Below are 20805 nucleotides of genomic sequence, written 5' to 3'. Positions count from 1 at the left end.
ATGGGGGCAAAGGAAAAGCACTATTCATATTCCCCCAATTGAATAATCTTCCACCATAATTATTAATTCACAAAGTGTGGGGTATACAAATGGAACCATGCATGGGTGGGTTGAAAGATAAAAAAATATCTACGAAGATGATGCGACAGGACTTTTCATTTTATTAATTTTAGGGCACGTTTATTTTATTTATTTCTTTATTTATACATTATCTTTTTTTAACTATTTTCATAAATTTATATAATTAAAAAGTGTCATAAACTCAATAAAAGCTATGTAAATAGAGTCTAACTTTAAAAAGTTAAAATAAAATTAAATTAATATTCAACTATTTTAATAACATCATTAAAATCCTTATCGTTATTGTTCTTTCTAGTCCCATCATAACATTATCTCTTGTATGGAGAGGAAAGATAACCCAGATGAAAATATAAAAAAGTTCTAACTATATTATTATTTTAACGTAAAAGTACCAGCAGAAAGACTAAAAAGAAAATATAAAAATTAAAAAAAAAATATGTCCACTTTAAGAAAAATAAAATAAATGATATAATTAAATAACCTAACTCGATTAAATAATTTTTGGGACCACTTAATCCCCATTTCTCTGGTTGTAGAGGCTCTATGCAAGAGTCCATCCTATAAGGTATACTGCCAAAATCAACCAATGTTGAGGTTATCTAACACACACACACACACACACATATATATATATATATATATATATATATATATATATATATATATATATATATATATATATATATATATATATATATATATATATTAAGTTTGGAATAATTAATGAATAGGAAATAAGGCTATTCGAATGCAATATATGTAAAATATCAAAACACTATTTTCAACTTAAAATTTTAAGGCAATTTTTATTTATATACGAGTTCAAAGTCCCATAATTCAATGTCAAGGTTAATTTAATCTTCATTTGTTATCGTATTAAAGTCTATTAAAATAACATTATTGTTTATTTTTTAGTTCAAACTTTTATCATCATTTTATTATTAAAAAAAGATATATTTTTGGATTGTTATTAACTTTAAATCTTAAATGATACGAAATTATTCAACGGAGCGGAATAATATTTTTATCATTATTTAAAATCGATTCAAGTAGCATTAATGCAAAGCGAAAATTCAAATGTAAAGCATTGAAAGTAGTCTATCATGGAATCCCACACAATGTGTACATAGGCCACGCCCAACATTATCTTTTCCCAAAGTCAAAAGCCAGAATTTATAAGGAGGTGTTGTAAATCTCTGCTGTTTTCACCCTCACAATTTGCTAAACGTCACCCTCAATGGATTTTACATATTAATTTTATTTAATTCTTATTTCATATTAATGGTTTTACTTTACCCACTCTCAATTAAGTTGGTTTGAAACTTGAGAGTGGAATTTCAGCCTTACATTATCCATTCACACGCGCCCACTACACGCCGCAATTTGACTCAAACGAGGGAAAAAAAATACTGAAAACATTTATAAGTAAAATATATTTCATGATTTTTCTTCCTTTTAAATTACTTCATATTTTGTTTAAAAACTAAATTAAATTATTTAAATGTTTATGATGTAATAAAAAAATACTTTCAGATTTGAATGATGAACTAGGATTGAGTAATCCCTTATGTGTCATATATCCGCATCGGTCAATACTAAGACAAAGTATGAATCAACATTGAGACCATCGGTCACTAATAAAGATAATTGTCTATTTCGAAATCTATAAATACAAATATGAAATAAGGAGGTAACTGATTGCTTTTGTTATAAATTTAAAATTTTAGTGTGATAATTGATCGACTAAATTACTAATTAACTTGAGCATCAAACTGTCTTTCACAATCATCCATTGAACTGTCTTTCATAATTATCCGTCTGCACATTTTGAAGCACAAACATTAAAAACCTAAAAGAATTTGACTAAAAATATCCAAAATAACACTAAATATCTCAAAGAAAAATATGAAAGAGTATTTGAATATGATTCTCTACCCCACACATTTATAAGATGACAAATTAATTTTTTTTTATTACTACAAAAATGCCCAATATCATGCACATACCTTACCAAAAATATGTGAAAAACATTGAATCATTACATCTAACTTTTTTTTTTCTAGAAAATATCTGTTTCAAAAGTTAGTAACCTGTATTTTTACTAACTTCATTTGACGTGTTGGCTTCTAATTGGTTAATTGATTTTAATATATTTTTAGTATCATAACTTAACCTATCTTTACGTGGCGGCTTTCAATTGGCTAACCAAGTTTCCTCCCATCTTTATAAACAGAAGATAGATGTCTTTTACGTATATTTTTATTAGTAATCGACTTACTTATAATATTAAAATAAAAAAAAACGTATATCATTCTTTTTCTTTCTAGGATTGATTCGTGATACGATTCTTACGAATTTATTTGGCACGATAATCGAATATAACTATTTTCATTCGATTCATACTCTTCAAGTCAAGCAAAATCGTATCTGAAAACCACTGGTAAATTAGTAAAGCTTTCCAAAAGTAAGTTTATTTTTAGTAAAACACGCAAATTATTTAATTTAAATGTTTAATAACTATTTTCCTTTTTTGAAACTATATTGAGATGAGTGAACAAATATTTGCCACATTTAAAGGTATTAATATTTGTTTATTTGAGGTATCTTTAAGTCAAAAAGTTGATTTTTCTTTGGTATTGGGTCGGTTACGGAAAGTGTGGTGTGGACAAAAAAAGGTGGTGTGTCGTGTAATCCAAACACGGAGTTGTTGGTGATGGGCCTACTTGCTGGGCTCCATGAGACATCAACTTTTGTGTTTGATGGCAAGTTTAAATATAATTAATTTATTAATTTTTTTTTCAGCGTATGAATTTTATTAGTGTAAATAAGAAAAGAAAAACAGATATAGACGTTATAAATTAAATATGAAATGAGAAAATAGAAAAACTGAAAAATGGTAGGAATGCTTTCACTTTTAATTTTAATGTTTGGTTGAAAATTGAAAAACACTTTATATGTAAATGATTTAAAAATAAGACAAATTTTGGAAACAAAATTACTCAGTTTCATTTTCTATTTTATTTATATGTTTTCATAAGAAGCAACTATTAGAGTCCTTTATTTTCCGTTGTTTGATCCCACCAAACTATCACTTTTTCCAAACTCATCAATCGATTTTCCAATCTTAAAACTTGTTAATGTCATTTCACGTTATTTTTCTACATTGACAAAATACATAACGATGATTTTGGTCTTGCAGTTGAAAATCATACCAAACTTAGGACGATGTGAAAAGAAAGACTTGTAATTCAAACAAAAATAATAGATGAAACCAAATAGAACCGTTTTCAAAAGATAAAAATAAATAAATAAAAATAATTTAGTAAATCAAACGCGACTTAAAAAATTCTCATGTTTTTTCCTTTAAATTTAACAAATTTTAAAACGTATATATGTTCATTTTCTTCTCAAGAACCAAGCTAAGAGAATTGATGTACATTCCCTAAGCTATTTTGCTTCTCTCACATTACAAAATTCTTTACTAAAAGAAAATAATTGAAGGGATTGCAAGGGAAAATGAAAGACTTTAATTACGAAATAAATTTTTCTTTTTATACAATTAGATCAAATTCATGTATAAAAAGTTAACATAAAATTAATCGAATTTCACTAATGAATTTTCATTCAAAAGTTAAACGACGTAAACTACAAGAGCTTGCATGATACCACCATTTATGTACAAGAAAATTCAAATACCCAAGGTCATGATCATCCTTATAGTTTCTTCCTATTCCCCACATAACCTAGTTATATATATATATATATATATATATATATATATATATATATATATATAGATAGATAGATATTTAACTGTCTCGTGGTTTGTCTCTAAAACAACTAGCTAGAAAGGCGTGCCTTTAGCCTTGCAAAGCTACAAAAGAGAAGATAAAGCAAAGCAAAGGCCAAAAGGGAAGACAAAATCATTCAGATATATATATATATATATATATATATATATATATATATATATATATATATATATATATATATATATATATATATATATATATATTTGTTCCACCAATTCAGTTGAATTATTGGTTCTGCACAGGGTATCTCACTCCAGCTACCAAAGCACGTTGCTGCTCTATCTGCATGAAACCATAGAAATATAGGGTACAGTGTAACTTAGTATCAAATCTCAGTCGTAGCATTAAAACCTTCGAATGCAATGCAACTTACTTGGAACAATTCATGCAACTTGTTCTTGAGATAGCAGTATTCATGCTCCAGCATCTCCAACGCTCGCAAGCATCTGCAATATGGCACGTGGGCAGTTTCAATAAACTATATATCAACAATCAGAGTTTATTTAAATTTAATGCAATTGTTTATTCAAGACTTGATTATTTATCGGGTAGAGAAAAAGAACACGAATCTTGAGAGGAAGAGTTAGGTGTATGTATGTACCCTGCACGGTTGCTCTGGTCTGTAGCAGCACGAAAGGCAACGCAAATGTTTGTGACTCTCTTGGCACCGATGCTTGAGCTGCTTCCCATGAACTGATTCAAATGGATTCCCATTTTCTTGTAATCTGATAACTCCCTTTCCATTCTGCGACATGCAGAAATCAATTTAACAAGGAGAGTTCATAACATAACTAATCCAAACGAGCAAAGAAGAAGAAGAAGAAGATTAATTACATACAGCAATCCTCTGAGATTGTTGAGCAGCTTCTCGGATTCGTGAAAATAAATGTTGACAACCTCAGAGACGAAGTTTGGGGAGGCCTCATCTTGAAGCTGTTGAAGCTGCAAAAATTGCTCATCCAACACTCCCTGCATGTATACATGCATACACGGAATCGAATCAGACCAAACATTTGTAAATTGATCTTATCATAAGACTTTTAATTAACACATGTAATAGAATGTTTTTAATGTTGTATGTGTAGGAAGCATATATGATATATACCTGGTGGAAAAGAAAAGCAAGAAGACGGTTCATGTCGGCCCACAAGAGGTCCGCACCGAAACCAAGCATCCACAGAGGGAGACCCGTTTTGGCGAATTGATTAAACCACCGTATGCAATGGAAGATTAAGCAGCAGGCAGCACTGTAACAGTATAACTTATTGACACCAAGACCAAGAAGAACAAGGGACACAAATACTCACTCACACACTCCAGCTTCTATTGTTGTCACGGGAATGCCAATACTCCTATTTAAAGGCAAACGTTCTTCTACCACAAAATTAGTAATAACTGTGAATCATTAAGAGATTATAAATAAATGTATTGTGGAAAGTTGTTTCTCATTAGTATATTATGATTAGAATATATTGGTTAAGAAATCAATACATATAATATAAAACATGCTTTCTAATTCCTTAAATAATATCTTTAACCATTTTTGAAATTATTTAAAACTTGTTTTAATAGTCCTATGAAAGTAGTAATTAATGATGGCATTGATTAGTTAAGTTGTTTTGGGGTGTGGGTGTTAATTAAAATATAGAAAGGAAGGAAGGCATGGAGGTGAATTGGAGTAATCGAGATGAATGTGGGGTATCTACCCTACCAATTCAAGGCCATTGCCCCAGCCAGTGTTTCAAAGTGCAATTCTTCTCCTTCTGTTCCCTTCTCACCTCACTTCACATCTTTCCACTAAAATGCTCCATTCACCTGACACCTGCCTGCTGCTCCACCTGCTATAACTTCGTTGCTGTCACTATTTTAACTGTGGATTCAGTTAACAACTTTTTTTTAACAATCGTTTAACTGTAAATTATTCATATTATTTTATTTGTTTCTATATATAAAACGAACCAATCACAAAAATTGTTATAAAAAAATTATCAAAAAAATGGTTAAAAGAAAATTTTCTTTAATTATACTGATTTGTGTTAGTGACATTTTTTAACTTGAATTTTTTAATCAAAGTTCAAAAGATTGAGGTTAGTATTAGGCTATTTTTGCAGTGTCTATTAAAAAAATGGTTAATATAATCCTTACTGTATATGCAGTGCATAGCAAACACAGCATGAATGAATGTATAGACTTTTCTCTCGTCATGGCCTAAACACCAAACTATACTCCTTCTTCTGACACCCACTTCACACGCCTGGGAATCAAGCACAAGATTATAGGTTCTGCTCTTATTATTTTATCACCCAATCACTATTAGTACCACACTTATTATTAGCTCTTCTCCATTCAATAATTATTTTTACTTACAATAGTAAGAAATATAGTAAACAAATCTTTTGTTTTATTTTTTTTATTATAATTTACTTACAATTTATTATAACAATTACTCTGTAATAAATATAACTCTATAAATTTCATTTATATACAGTATAACCTCTCCTGCTTAGTCACACGAACCTTTTAATCCCGTGCGAAATAAGTAGTTCGAACGACAGATATTAACAATGAAAATAATTACATTAATCCTAAACTAAATCATTAATGTTTGGATTGCAGTTAAGCTAGTATTAATAAGAAGCTCATCTTGAGTAGTTAATTATTTTTATTATGCATTTATTGTCATAAAATTTAGAAAAACACTAACTTTAACATTAGTATTTTTTGTAAGTAATATCTGACTCGATACAATAACTGAAGACCAAATTTTGACTTAAACTTGAAACTTATAAATAATTTGTGAAAAAGACATAATCTCCATCCAAAAACAACTTGTATTATATGTTTTAAATAATTAGATATGTTTTCTTTACATAACTTAAGAAAGTGAGAGTTTAAATCTGAAAAACAAATCAGAGGATTACGGTGACAGCAACAATAACTAGAGATTAATCATTATTTCTTTTTTCAGCTTTAAGTTTACATATCCAATTTAAACATAATCATCTTCATCTAAAGATACTTGTATTGTAAAAAATATGACTATTAATCAATTATTTAGAGAATTTGCAGTTCTTGTATGGCTTTGTGTCTAGCATTTCAGTAATTTTGAGCTTAAAGGTGAAACACGAGTGAAGAGCATAGCATACTTTTTATGTACACCTTTTATTTTTTTTGTCTCACACATGCACTTTAATAACCGTACAGTGTGAATACAAATTACTACTACCAATCTTCGGCATGGGTTAAGGCCTACTTTAACCTTGTTTTATAGTGCTATACTGAGAATCATGCATGTTCGTTTCTATTATTTATAGATTCCTCGAAAGGCATACTTTGTTCATAATCAACTGACGTAAGCAAACAACTCCTACTTAATTGCCCAATAAAGTCTTTATCTCATGTTGTTTGCAGTAGATTATATATAGTAACATGCACCAAATAATTTATGTTGTTCGTTTTCAGAACTCTTTTCCCAATTATATTAATTAGCTCATACATCGTTACTGATAATTTCTTTTCCCATCAAAACAAACTTTCATAATTATATGGTCAAGAAAACCATGGTGAAAGAGCAACCTTTTTAATTATTAATACTAATTTCTATTAAGTCATAATTAGAAGACTACTGGTTCATTATATCCACGTGGCTATGATTATATAGCGGTGGAAACGAGTATATTCCAAAATATCCGAGTTCTATATTATGTGATTTAGCATACCTTCATGTATTGATTACTGTTTTTAGTTGGAACGAGATCTCAAAAGTTGATCAGGTGATATAATTAAGATTAATTATTATTTAAAGTATTATCTCTTTTAAAACTAAAACTTCAAAAGTTAATGATATAGTTAGAATTAATGACTATTTAAAATTTTGTCTCTTAAAATTGAATTTTATTATGATTTTATTCTTATAAAACTATATGGGTCCAGTGATATCTTTAAACCATCACATCAATATTGAAAATATTAAAAGAATTAAATATGTTTTGATTTTTTCACTTTTAGTAAAAGTTAAAATTAATCTTTTCTATCCATTTATTTTCTCATTTTTAGAATGACACATAAATTTAGTTATTTTAACTAAGTTTTGTTAAATTTATTTAATGTTTTAAATACGTTTCACAGTTAATATTAAAATAAAAATGTGTCAAACAATATAAACAATCGAAATATTATTATTAAACACATTTAAAACATCAAATAAAACTAATAAAATTTAGTTTAAATAACTAAATTTACATATTTCTAGTGTTGGAAAACTAAATTGAATTAAAATTTTAAAAATAAATTAATTTTACCTTTTACTAAAAATTAAAATTAAAAGATTAAAAATATATCATTTTCTAATGGACCATTGATAATAAATTAAGTGTCACTGTTTTATTAGTCCGTATATTTAAAACGAAATAATCACAAAGTTCCATATAAGCCTTATAAAATTATTATCTAAAAAGTTGTTTTTAGATGGAAAGCATGCTTGGATTTGAGGTAAGCGGACTGATAGATAACAGGAAGGAAAAAAAAAAAAAAAACTCTTAAAAACTGTTTACGGGAAGTAGTACTTTTGAGGTGTGTTGCAGTGTGATATTAAAATGATAAACAATGGTTAACCTCAGTTCATAGACTTCATAATCGTGTTAACTTTTTGCTCTCCCGTGCTTATTTACAGTGACCATTATTGCAACAACCAATATCTGTCTTTTGCCTTTCTTCTTATCATTTTTGTTTCATTTCCTTTTTGGTTTCGAAATGCTAAACGAGTTCTTTGTTCTCTAGGAGCTGGAGTTAAAAAATACTGCATTTTTTCACTCTGTTCATTTTCAAATAATTTATGCCACAGCATTAGGTTATGGTGATTAAGTTTTGGAAAGAAAGATAATGAAAAAAAGGTTGTTTCAAAGCTCGAGGTTGTTGTTGTCTTCAATGTTTTTAACTTCATGCTGTTCTCTTGTTTACCTTTTTCACACAGATAGATACCCACTCCCTTTCTTTCACTTTCTGTTTGCTTCTTCCGAGATTATTCTGTTGCTAATTTAGACCCTCCTGCGCGTGTTCATTCATCGTAATGTTTCCTTAATTCTATGATGTTTAAATATTAGATCTCAAGCTTTTTATGTGTTTATTTCTGCTCAAATATAAAGTTAATCGTACATTATTAAACTTTATTTGCATAACAATAAGAATGCAAAAAGATTGTCAGAATTAAATACCACATATTCACACGGGTTAGTTACGTTTTAAAGGTGTTTTATGTGTTTATATTACAATAGTATAAACTTCAAATTTTCAATTACAAATCGTGAAGAACATGTGTCTACAATGAATACAAATTGTGAAAAACATGAATTCTACTTTCTAATTCTAAATTACAATAAATGAAGTCTTGATAAAAATTCAAAATATGAAAAATAAAATATAAAGAAAACTAAACAAAATTTTGATAAACAAATCCTACATAACCTGGTTAAATTGAAAATTACAAAGAAAATTGATGAACAGAAATATGATCACATCAAAGTAGAATAATACTTTTACTACTCATCCTTCACAACACCATTATATATAGACAATTGTATAAATATACTAGTTTACAAAACGGATATTTTTCAAGTTATACTTAATCTTTTAATTAAGAGTTGTTGTTTTTTATTGCATTCCTGAATTATTATTTTTTATTAAATTTCAGTCACTAATTTTATTTATTTATAATTAAATATCCGTCACTAATTTTCCTTTTATGGGATATAATAGATTCTACTTAGGAAAAACAAATGTAATTTTAGGCACTAATTAAAATATATTAACTCAAATCCTCTTCAGAATATCATGATATTGTTGTTGATATGTAATTGCCTACTGATAATATTATTTCATTTCTTTAAATATTCTTACTTCTTCAAACTCTAATATTTTCTCAATGAATTTCCTGAAATATTCTTCTTTCACACCAGAATTCTCTCAAATTTAGTTTGCAGACTAACCAAACACCCTTTCAAAACTTAAAGAAGTCTAATTAGTACAAAATTGCTCAATCCTCATGACAGTGTTTTTGATTGAGCAATACTTCAACTTGACACAGTTTTGTTGCAGAGTCACTGATCATTCGAATCTGATAGCAGAGAATGCCTTATAACTCTAATTACATCTGTAAGGGATACAACCCCCACGAGCAAACCCTCTTGATCAACCACCCAAACTCGATGAACATGATTAGTCACTGCCTTCTCAATTACCTCAGACAAAGGTGATTCAGCATAGCAGGTCACAAGCTCCCTTCTGGAGGACCCTCTATTCTGCATGTCTGACTCACTGTACAATGGACTGGATTCAACTTCTTCAGTGAATGCTAATGCACTTATTCCCAACCATGATTTCAGCGAGGTTATATGGCATCCCCTCAAATCAGTTGCAGAAAATGTACCAATAAGCTTCCTGCATCTTCCCTGCAAAAGTCATGACACAAAAATTATGAGAATAACATAACATTCAACTCCCTTTCTGTCATTTCTAAGACAGCAATATCAACAATACGAAAAGGGCACGGAGAGAAGTGATTAAACTTGCATTTATAAGCTGCTTGTGATCATCTTGACCGACATCACTAGCTCTAACAATAGGAACAGCGTTTAACATAGCTGCCTTTAAGCACTTTATGGCATAACCAAGTTTTGTGCGATCAGTGATGGCATAAATCTGTACAGTGTCAGCCCCCAAATCCTGAACAGAACGTGATAAAATGCTGTGTAGTTCAGCAGCACGACCATGCAAGAACTTGAGCATATCCATCTGAGTCAGTATTTTGTAGCTAGAAGCAGACTCTGCAAGCTCCGCCCCAGATGCCACGTTCTCTTCCTGGCCATCAACCGGTACCATAGCACGATGCACCCCTTTGCTGAACACTTCCATACAGTCTAACATACTAATACATCATGCAAGAATAACTAAACAATCAAACTCTTCATAGTAATCAAACCCAAAAATTAAATCAGAACAACACATAATATACAGAGGTTGTGTTTTTTGTTTTGTGTTGGTAGAGGTGATAAAAGAAAGGTTAGCAAGTTAATTAACCTGGTATTAGGATTGAGAGTCCACAAGCTAAGGCCTTCAAAGGAGTGACCAATGATGGAGGAAACAGGGTCAGACATCCTTTGATCAAGGTCTTGGGTGATACTATCACCACCACTCAAGTGGTCATCACCAGCTATGTGGGCGACAATATCAAGCATGGTCACCATTCCTATATAATGTTTCCTTACGGCACCGGTTTGCTTATCGGACTCAACGATCATAGACCCTCCGGCTCCGATCCACTGCCCCGGCGGCGCAGCCACCGGCACCGCCACAATCTTGTTCGCCACCAGAGTATTCATTGTTTGGGCCAGCGACGCCGTGTACGGCACCTCCACCAGCCTCTTCCTGTCCACCATCATGTCCTTCACCGTCTTCTCCTTTAGTCTCACACTTCCACTTTGTTGCATGGTGGCTCCACCACCGCGTTTCGCTTCTTTCACCTCCTGCATAGCTTCGATTTTCCTTCTGCCACAAAACAACAGATTGGTATCAATGGGAAAATATGGAAAAAGCATCAAAGATTTTTTTTTAAGATTTTTTTTAAAAGCAGTAGGTTAGGTATATATATATATATATATATATATATATATATATATATATATATATATATATATATATATATATATATATATATATACACATATGAAGTTATTGGTGAAATTCATTTTTGTTTTGATGGCGTTTATACGTGTGGTGCTGTGAGATTCACAATATTGTGCATGCATGTCTGCTCTTGCCACCTGTGATACGATACAAGATGACTCAGCAAATGCCCATGAATGGTGACACCTGTATGGAATTTTTTGTGTTCTTACGGAACACGTACCATAGGCTTTCCGGTGCACAACCTTTTAGTCGGCATAACATAAAGTTTAAATTTTTGTTTTTCCATTAACATTTTGTGCTCTTACATCATGCAATGGCAGCTTTATTACTCAGATTATGTTGCAAGAGAAAACAATCCCATGAACTCTGCAAAAAGAGAACAGAACATACCAAAGTTTTACAATAACTTGATCTATATATTATTTTTTATACAATCCTATCATTTCCTTGTTTTCTTTTGGATAATGAACTACGAGATAAAAACACACATCCCACCAATTCGGTCTATCTTTATATGTTCCTCCGAATCATGCAAAACTTAAGTATTGTGTACCAAAGTTGGTGTGAAAAAACAGAGTCTTAAATTAGAACAGTGGTAAAGAACTCGAGTTTTATTCCCAATATTTGTTAAGTGAAGTGAAGGTGAAATAGAAAGCACATAGCTTGAACAGAATGGGACAACGTTAAAAGCCATTAGAGATCCCTATAGTACAAGGGTGTAGATCTCGTGACCGACATAAATGCTCAAATTCTCCATCCCCTACACCATTTATAACACTAACGTCCTTTCTCGTGAGCACGCATTACTCCACTCCAGGCAAATCACCAACTTCGCATTTAAATAGTAAAAAACATAACTACTCACACTCACCCCATTCATTAACATGGATCCACCGTCTATAAAAAAAACCAACCCAAAAACATCAATTTCAGTATCATCGTCACACATACCATAAAAAATGACTCTCTGTCTTCTTCTGTTCCTACAAGTACTACGTTGCACGTTGTTTTTGCCGTCTCATGTAACGGCGTTCACGGTGATCATGTCAGATTCCGGCATCCCGTCAACCCTGGTAGATGGTCCACAAACGGGGTTTTCCATGAACCAAGACGGGGCCCGAACGGATAGGCGAGAGCAAGAGGCGGTGTACGATATCATGATAGCCACCGGAAACGACTGGGCCACCGACATCCCCGACGTGTGCCGCGGTCGCTGGCACGGCATCGAGTGCATGCCCGACAAGGCCAACGTTTTCCACGTGGTGTCCCTTTCGTTCGGAGCACTCTCCGACGACACCGCTTTTCCGACATGCGACCCGACCCGCTCCGTTATCTCCCCCTCCATCACACGCCTCCCCCACCTCAAGACCTTGTTCTTTTACCGTTGCTTCAGTTACAACCCTCAGCCCATCCCATCCTTCTTGGGCCTGTTGGGCCCAACCTTGCAAACATTGGTCCTCAGAGAAAACGGCCACATTGGGCCCATTCCCGTTGAATTAGGCAACCTTACACGTTTGAAGGTCCTTGACCTTCACAAAAACAACCTCAACGGCTCCATTCCCCTCTCATTGAGCCGGATCACGGGTTTAACATCTTTGGATTTGAGCGCCAACAAATTAACCGATTCCATACCCGGTTTCACATTCCCCTCTTTGAACGTGTTGGACCTCAGCCAGAATCTTCTGATGGGCCCAATTCCTTCTTCTCTATGGGACTGTCACTCTCTCATCAAATTGGATTGCAGCCGCAACCGGCTTGTGGGCCCGTTGCCGGAGAAGCCCATGATCCTGAAAGACCTTATGCTTTTGGATTTAAGCCACAACCGTCTGCAAGGCCCATTTCCTGAGTCGATCAAAAGCCTGAGTTCGCTTCAGGCTTTGATCCTCAAAGGAAACCCAATGGGCTTGACTACGATACCCAGTGATGGGTTTGATGGTATGAAAGCCCTGATGATTGTTATTTTGTCGAACATGAATTTGCATGGGCCGGTGCCGGAATCACTGGGGAAGTTGCAAAACCTTCGCGTGCTTCATCTCGATGGGAACCACTTGAATGGGTCAATTCCGAGGAGTTTTGGGGCTTTGAGAAACCTTAGTGAACTTAGGCTGAACGATAATGGGCTTAGTGGGCCGGTGCCATTCGAGAGAGAAATGGTTTGGAGGATGAAAAGAAAGCTGAAACTGAACAATAACTCAGGGCTTTGTTACGATGCACGCAGTAGTATGGGAGATACGATGGACTCCACCTTTGATTTAGGTATTGATTCGTGTGACACAGAATCTACGGCTCCAGATTCCATTACTACACACCAACAACATCTTTCATCACTCACCCAAAACTCCGTGTCTTTCCCAACACCAACACCATCACATTTCACATCACATGCTATCAAACCTCTTACACCATCACTCCCATTTCCCACTTTTCTACTGTTTATTATCATTTTCTTGTTCGTAAATAAATAAATTCATTATAGCACTATACTTCAAATTTCTATAGCAATATATTTCTCCTACAAGTCCGTTAAACATTGCTAATTATATAAAAAATAATTCATCCAAACACATTTTAAACATAAAATCTTACCAAAAATATTAAACTACACATTATGTAAAATTTTAAATATAGCAATGGCAACATTTTTATTTCACCAATGAGTTTAATTTTTATGGATTTCATTGAAACGAATAACTTGTAAGGTGATTTTACAGTTTGTAGTTTAATAAATAAGTCTTATGAAATTTTTATTTTTATTAATATTTTCTTTAAATTTTAGTATAGATACATCGTTAAATTATAAAAGAAAACAATTTGTTATTCTTATAACTGAAAATAACCTGATTAAAAATTTGGTTTGAAATATGGTTGGTGTTGATAATTTGAAGCATTATTAATTAGTTTAAAGAATTGTATGACAACTCATTTGAGGATGAGTTGGAGGACAAGTCGCAGCCCTGACTCACATCAATCATTGAATCATCATAGTCCAACCTAATTAACAAAATCATATTATATTATACAGACATAACCTAATAATCCCTGCCACTATATACAATTTTTTTCTGAATACTATGATATTTTTATTGCAGCTTTTTGGAAATTACATTAACCACGTGAGTATGAGTATATGAACGTAAAGGATCCCACCTAATGAGAGTTAACTTTAGTGCAAGGAATACGTATATCTTACAGTATTCAAATATGTATAGAAAGAAATATACATATTTATTATGTTATATTTATACTTTCGTATGTTCAATTAAGTTTTGAGTGTATTGCTCAAATATTTCTTACATTAATTATTTTAGGTGTGGGTTAGAAATCACAATTGAAACATTTTTTTTACAATTAGAAATCACAATTAATCAGTTTTGGTTATTATTTTTTCATGTTTTTTATATTCTATTTTTAAGTCGTGTGAGATTTTACCTCTCAAAAATATTTCGACGTTAAAAATAGTAGTTAAATTATTTGGTTAACATGTTAAAATTTTAAATTCACAATAAAATAAATCATTTATCTCCTATCTCATATTCGTATTTGCAGGTTTCGAGATGAACTTTTAACTAATATAATTATAATCATAGTTCAATATATGATAAATATACTTTATTTGTAAAGTTAATTAAATATACTTTCGTATGTTTAATTAAGTTTTGAGTGTATTGCTAAAATATTCGTTACAATAATTATTTTGGGTGTAGGGTTAGAAATCACAATTAAAACATTTTTCACAAAAAATTTCTAGGTCCTTTTTTAGTTTTGACTATTACTTTTTTAAGTCTTTTATATTTCAATTTCAAGACAAGATTGTTTCTGTCAAAAATATTTCGATGCTAAAATTAGTAATCTAATTGTTCACTTAACACATTAAAATCTTAAATTCAGAATAAAAAGGAATCATCTGTCTTCTACCTCATACTCGTATTTATAAGTTTCGATATGAACTTTTGATTAACATAATAATCATTGTCCAACGTGATAAATATACTTTATCTTAAACTTAATTATGAATGATATTTAAAGTTTTTAAGTGTTTTTGTAACCATTCGATGTCCAATACGTTGATCTAGGCTACTCGATCAATACCATACCACCATACAATATATTAATGTTTTTATTCTCTAGCAAAAGTGTGACAAGTATAGCTGCCAAAACATTGGGTCCTTTTATGCTTACTCATCACACTCAATTATGTGTCACTTCACTTTACCAAGACAAGTACTCTCCAACTCTCCAACTAGTGCAATTTAATATTCACTAAATACCAATCTTATGTAATGCAATTATTATACCAAACTTTTATCTTTTACAAGCTAACCAATATAATTCGGTGTTCAATAATTATTTCTGTAAAATATTTACACTCAGCCGAAAACAACTTTTGGGAAAACAAATACAAGTTAAAGAAGCCTTACGTTAATGATAGTTAGACATGAATAAGAAAGTTTAACCACATAATAAATAACAAGAATTTGAACATTAGATGTTTGTATAATTTGTTAGTTTTTAAATTTTTTTTTATCTCCTACAATATATATAAGTAAAAGAAACTTATACAAATTAGCAAGTATTAGATTTAATGGAAGAAATTAATCTCACGTAATATCGCACATGGTCTTCAAAGTTAGTGTATACGAATGTTATTTTTGAGCACCGACAATGTTTTTTTTTATAAGAAAATATATAAAAAGAAAACATATAAACTTGATATCTTGAGAATAATTTAAAATTAGATGTATTGTCAACTTCACTTGCTTATCATTAGATAAATTATAATTAAAATTAACTTTATCATAAGATAAAATGAAATTTTATAACTTCTTTAAATTTAGATTTTTAATTTATTTATAAGTTAATTTTAATTTTTGAAATTTAACGTTATTTTTACCTTTTTATGGTCTTATTAAAAATTATAAGAGAAATTAAGCCAAGCATACCGGAAAATTCATTGTTTTTGTCTTGTACACTCCGGAAGGAACTTTTACCATTTATTTATTGCCCATGTCAAAGTTAAGGAATTTTCGTATACAGTACTATATTAAAACTAGTGTGATTGGCCCGTACATTGTACCAGGAAAATAATATATATGAAATGTAAATATTTAAATAATTATATATATAACTTATGAGAAATTGTAGGAATTTTTTTATTTCCGTAGTATAAGTATAAACGCAAATTTTGATATTTCTTTCCTGTTACTTTCATATATGATGCAATCATGTTAATGTTCATTGATTTAAACTAATTATACAATGCATAATTTAGGAATGATGGAGACAAAAAGTTAAAATAATTGCAAATGTTAGACTACAATATTTACTATTTAATATATATATATATATATATATATTATGAATTATTTTTATTATAATGAGTATATTCCTTTTTATAATTTAAATAATAATATTATTCGTAAAATTCCTCTTGTAAATATACGTTTAATGATAAAACGTGAAAAAAAAAGATAAAAAAAATTTATAGATTTAACTCTCTTCATTAATAAAATTTACAATTAACATTTATTAAAGAAAACAACTGTTATTTAGACATTAATATTTATCTTATAAAAATTAACTAGTGATAGAATTCCATGTGAAATAGTTTATTTGCATCACCCTCTCATCATATTAATAAGTAATAAACTAAAAGACAAAACTATGTTATAAAAAGGAAAAATGCTAATGAATTTATTAATTTAAATATAAATTTTAAGTGCTGATGAATCCATGAATTCAAATACTTTTAAATCTTGTTATTTCAGTTTCAATTAATTTTTACATCGAATTTTGTTCCAAGAAAAAGAAAAATGGACCCCACGTGCGTGTTTCTCTGTTTTGAAATGTGAAATGTGCAAACAGCTGGAAGAAAAAAAAAAAGAAGACTTCGCTTACACACCAACACCATCTCATCGGCCAAACAATAATAACCGATTGCTCTCAGCTTTTCCTTTTCTTTTCCTTTTCTTTTCGATTTTCAGTTTCGCACAACCTAAAGTTTGCAGCATCCCAGAAAAAAGCTTGTCTTCGGTTTCTCTCCAACTTGTTTGTGACCAGCAGCACAATACCACAAAGTAACGGCTTTCTGAGTAGAGCGCTTGATTTGCTTTGGTGGGTCAACTTCAAGTTTCGATTTTGTTGATTTTTCTCTTGTCGATTGAGAAGGTTCAGTTCCAGAGACAGTGGGGAGTGCTTTGAGCGAAGGTTATGGCTTTTTGCCCAATCTTTTGTTGCGGAAATGGTTCGGATCGGTAAGACAATGTTTCAGTGGTCTATAGTTTGTAATGATTTTATCATTATTATTGTTTGGATCAGATATAAATAGTTGCGTCACTCACCTCACTTTCAATTTTTTTACTTTTTTTGGGGAAATTATTTATAGAGAGGGAATTGAAAGTGAGGGAATCTGCTTTAGCTCAGATTCTAGGTATTAGTCAAGCTGCTGTAAGCAACAAAACTACTAAAAGTCGTTAGTGTGATTGGTAAAATGTCAAGGGAAAATAGTGATTGGAAGGTTGTGAGATTGAGTTTGTTCTTATCACTTAGTTAACATAACATGCAAGTCTATCCTTGTTATGAGCATATTTAGGTGCGGAGTATTTTACTTGCGGTTTTAGATTGAAACTTTTGTGTGAATTATGCTTTTTTGGTTGGATGGGTTATATTTGTCTCTTTCAATGCAGCAAAGGAAGAGGGAAGAAGCAGCCTCCATGGCGGGTGTTTTCTTTGAAAGAATTGCACTCAGCTACAAATAATTTCAACTATGACAACAAGCTAGGAGAAGGGGGATTTGGCAGTGTGTACTGGGGCCAGCTTTGGGATGGATCACAAGTATGAGTTTACTTTTTTTTTTAGATTTGTTTTATCTTTCCAAATCAGCTTCGGTTTATTGTTATTCTTGATCGTTCTAGTTTTGATTATTGTTGCTGTGTTCTTTGTAATGGTTAATGCTGTTACTTTAACTCAATAGTGTGTCTCCGATGTGTTAGTGGCATGTGGGATCTGATTTGACAGATTGTAAGACCTGACAAAGAAATTTCTTTTGACTTTTTTAATTTTAGATTACTTATTTAAGATGGTTTTAACATGTAACACTGAGAGGGATCAGATTATGAGGAATTAGTTTTCTACTCTCAATCAAATTATGATTAGATTGGAAAAATAACTTACATTTGGGATCTATGCTGGATATTATTTGTTTCAGCAATTCAATGCAAGTACAGAAGATTTTTTATAATAATTTGTAAGTGAATGGAAAACAATTATGCCACCTTCTCGATGTGGGATCCCCCCTCCTTAATTTGTAGGATGGTTATTGTCTAAATCTGATAAAAGTGAACTGGTGTGATTTCTGCTCCTAGATGGATGTGCTTCTATAATGCTTTTATGTAACAAAATATCAACTTTCAAAGCTGCAAAAATCTCTGTTTAAAACGATTTTAACTGGTACTTGGAAACAAACCTTTTGTAAATTCTGCTGATGGCTGACTTGGTAACCTGTTTCCTTCTTCCAAAATCTTATGATGGCTGCTTGCAATTCTATATATGTCTATGTGCGTACACTTGCAGATTGCAGTGAAAAGATTGAAAGTTTGGAGCAACAAAGCAGACATGGAATTTGCTGTTGAAGTTGAGATATTGGCTAGAGTCCGTCACAAGAATCTTCTCAGTCTACGTGGCTATTGTGCTGAAGGTCAGGAACGGTTAATTGTGTATGATTACATGCCGAATTTGAGCTTGCTCTCTCATCTTCATGGACAGCATTCAGCAGAATCCCTTCTTGATTGGAGCCGGCGGATGAACATCGCAATTGGGTCTGCTGAGGGAATTGCGTAAGTAGTGCCATTGTGGCTTTCCATACGTTCTTCCACCTCTATCACTTTATTAATACTGTAATTTTATTTCCTTTCAGATATCTTCACCACCAGTCAACACCACACATCATCCACAGAGATATCAAGGCAAGCAATGTGTTGTTGGATTCAGATTTCCAGGCTCGGGTTGCTGATTTTGGTTTTGCGAAGTTGATCCCTGATGGGGCAACACATGTGACTACAAGAGTTAAGGGCACCCTAGGGTACCTTGCACCTGAATATGCTATGCTAGGTAAAGCAAACGAGAGTTGTGATGTCTACAGTTTTGGAATTCTTCTTCTAGAACTTGCTAGTGGCAAAAAACCACTTGAAAAACTTAGTCCTACAGTAAAGAGATCGATAAATGATTGGGCACTGCCTTTGGCTTGTGAAAAGAAGTTTAGTGAACTAGCAGATCCAAAGCTGGAGGGTAACTATGTGGAGGAAGAGCTTAAAAGAGTTGTTTTAATTGCGCTATTGTGTGCTCAGAGTCAGCCAGAGAAGAGGCCCACCATACTAGAGGTGGTAGAACTACTGAAGGGAGAATCCAAAGATAAGTTAATTCATCTGGAAAATAATGAAATCTTTAAAAGCCCTCCAGCTGTAGGACATACTGATGATGAGACATTTACAGCTGAAGGAAGTTCCGATTTCATTTCAGAAGAGAAAGAATCAAAACCTGAGTTGGAAGAGGAAACTGGGCCATGAACTATTTCAAAGAGATAGAACTTTGAATTTGATGTGTTAAATACAGATTGTGAATCTGCGTGAATATGCCGTTTTTTTTTGTATTACTTTTTTTATTAATTGTGCAGGGAAGACTGGGCTGGGCGCCTATTTATTAGAGAGGGGGCTGCATGTCTCTCCTTTCCACACTATGAATGTGGCTAGCTATGAATCATGCAGAGTTGCTGAAAATCTGAAACTAGGAATTTGTTAAATACACATTGTGAAGTTCTCAAAAACTTTAACCTTTTGTTTGGAAACGCTTTTTTCTTCGCGGGGGTATAATGTATAGAGCCGTTGTGTATAGGTTGTTTGTAATAGTCATCCTTAAAAATAAAAGTCATCCCATAAGCAAAAATAAGGGAAACGTACGACCACGTTACTATATATTTAAGGTACTGAAATTTCAATCACTTAAGTTAGCTTATTCTTTTTATTTAAATATAAAGTTCGATTAACATATAAATTTCTTCGAGGAATTACACTTCATTCTCATTGAAACTAATCACTGATCTATCATGACTCATCTCATCTGATCGGACTATATAAAGTCACTTCAGAATATTGTACGACTCGAACTACCTTCATATTTATCTCTCAACGCACGAATGCTTTGATTTTAGTCCTAAAATTATTGGTTCCATCTAAAC

The 20805-nt window shown here is 31.8% G+C and overlaps 4 protein-coding genes across 5 annotated transcripts; 2 read left to right on the top strand and 2 right to left on the bottom strand.

Moving 5' to 3' along the window:
• Positions 1–4102: 4102 nt before the first annotated feature.
• On the bottom strand, positions 4103–5240 carry LOC108333780 (pseudo histidine-containing phosphotransfer protein 6). Its single transcript, XM_017569253.2, has 5 exons — positions 4999–5240; positions 4732–4862; positions 4495–4638; positions 4267–4339; positions 4103–4175 (listed from the first exon to the last, which is right to left on the bottom strand). The coding sequence occupies exons 1-5, from the start codon at positions 5065–5067 to the stop codon at positions 4119–4121; spliced, it is 474 nt and encodes a 157-aa protein (XP_017424742.1). The 5' UTR covers positions 5068–5240; the 3' UTR covers positions 4103–4118.
• Positions 5241–9744: 4504 nt separating this feature from the next.
• On the bottom strand, positions 9745–12926 carry LOC108333367 (SNF1-related protein kinase regulatory subunit gamma-like PV42a). 2 transcript variants are annotated; one of them, XM_052870577.1, is made up of 4 exons: positions 12528–12926; positions 10968–11435; positions 10461–10815; positions 9745–10339 (listed from the first exon to the last, which is right to left on the bottom strand). In XM_052870577.1, the coding sequence occupies exons 2-4, from the start codon at positions 11417–11419 to the stop codon at positions 9989–9991; spliced, it is 1158 nt and encodes a 385-aa protein (XP_052726537.1). In that variant the 5' UTR covers positions 11420–11435; positions 12528–12926; the 3' UTR covers positions 9745–9988. The 2 variants fall into 2 exon arrangements, with proteins under 2 accessions (XP_052726537.1, XP_017424278.2); XM_017568789.2 differs by lacking the exon at positions 12528–12926 and having other exon boundaries at positions 10968–11558.
• LOC108333395 (protein TOO MANY MOUTHS) lies at positions 12536–14066 on the top strand. The gene has a single exon (XM_017568828.2). The coding sequence runs from the start codon at positions 12536–12538 to the stop codon at positions 14039–14041; it is 1506 nt and encodes a 501-aa protein (XP_017424317.1). The 3' UTR covers positions 14042–14066.
• Positions 14067–17427: 3361 nt separating this feature from the next.
• LOC108334401 (PTI1-like tyrosine-protein kinase At3g15890) lies at positions 17428–20394 on the top strand. The gene is made up of 4 exons (XM_017570230.2): positions 17428–17827; positions 18260–18407; positions 19146–19408; positions 19489–20394. The coding sequence occupies exons 1-4, from the start codon at positions 17784–17786 to the stop codon at positions 20135–20137; spliced, it is 1104 nt and encodes a 367-aa protein (XP_017425719.1). The 5' UTR covers positions 17428–17783; the 3' UTR covers positions 20138–20394.
• The last annotated feature ends 411 nt before the right edge of the window (positions 20395–20805 follow it).

Source organism: Vigna angularis, chromosome 11 (assembly GCF_016808095.1).
Source record: "Vigna angularis cultivar LongXiaoDou No.4 chromosome 11, ASM1680809v1, whole genome shotgun sequence".
Classification (NCBI taxonomy): Eukaryota; Viridiplantae; Streptophyta; class Magnoliopsida; order Fabales; family Fabaceae; genus Vigna; species Vigna angularis.
This window is presented reverse-complemented; position numbering and strand designations above follow the sequence as displayed.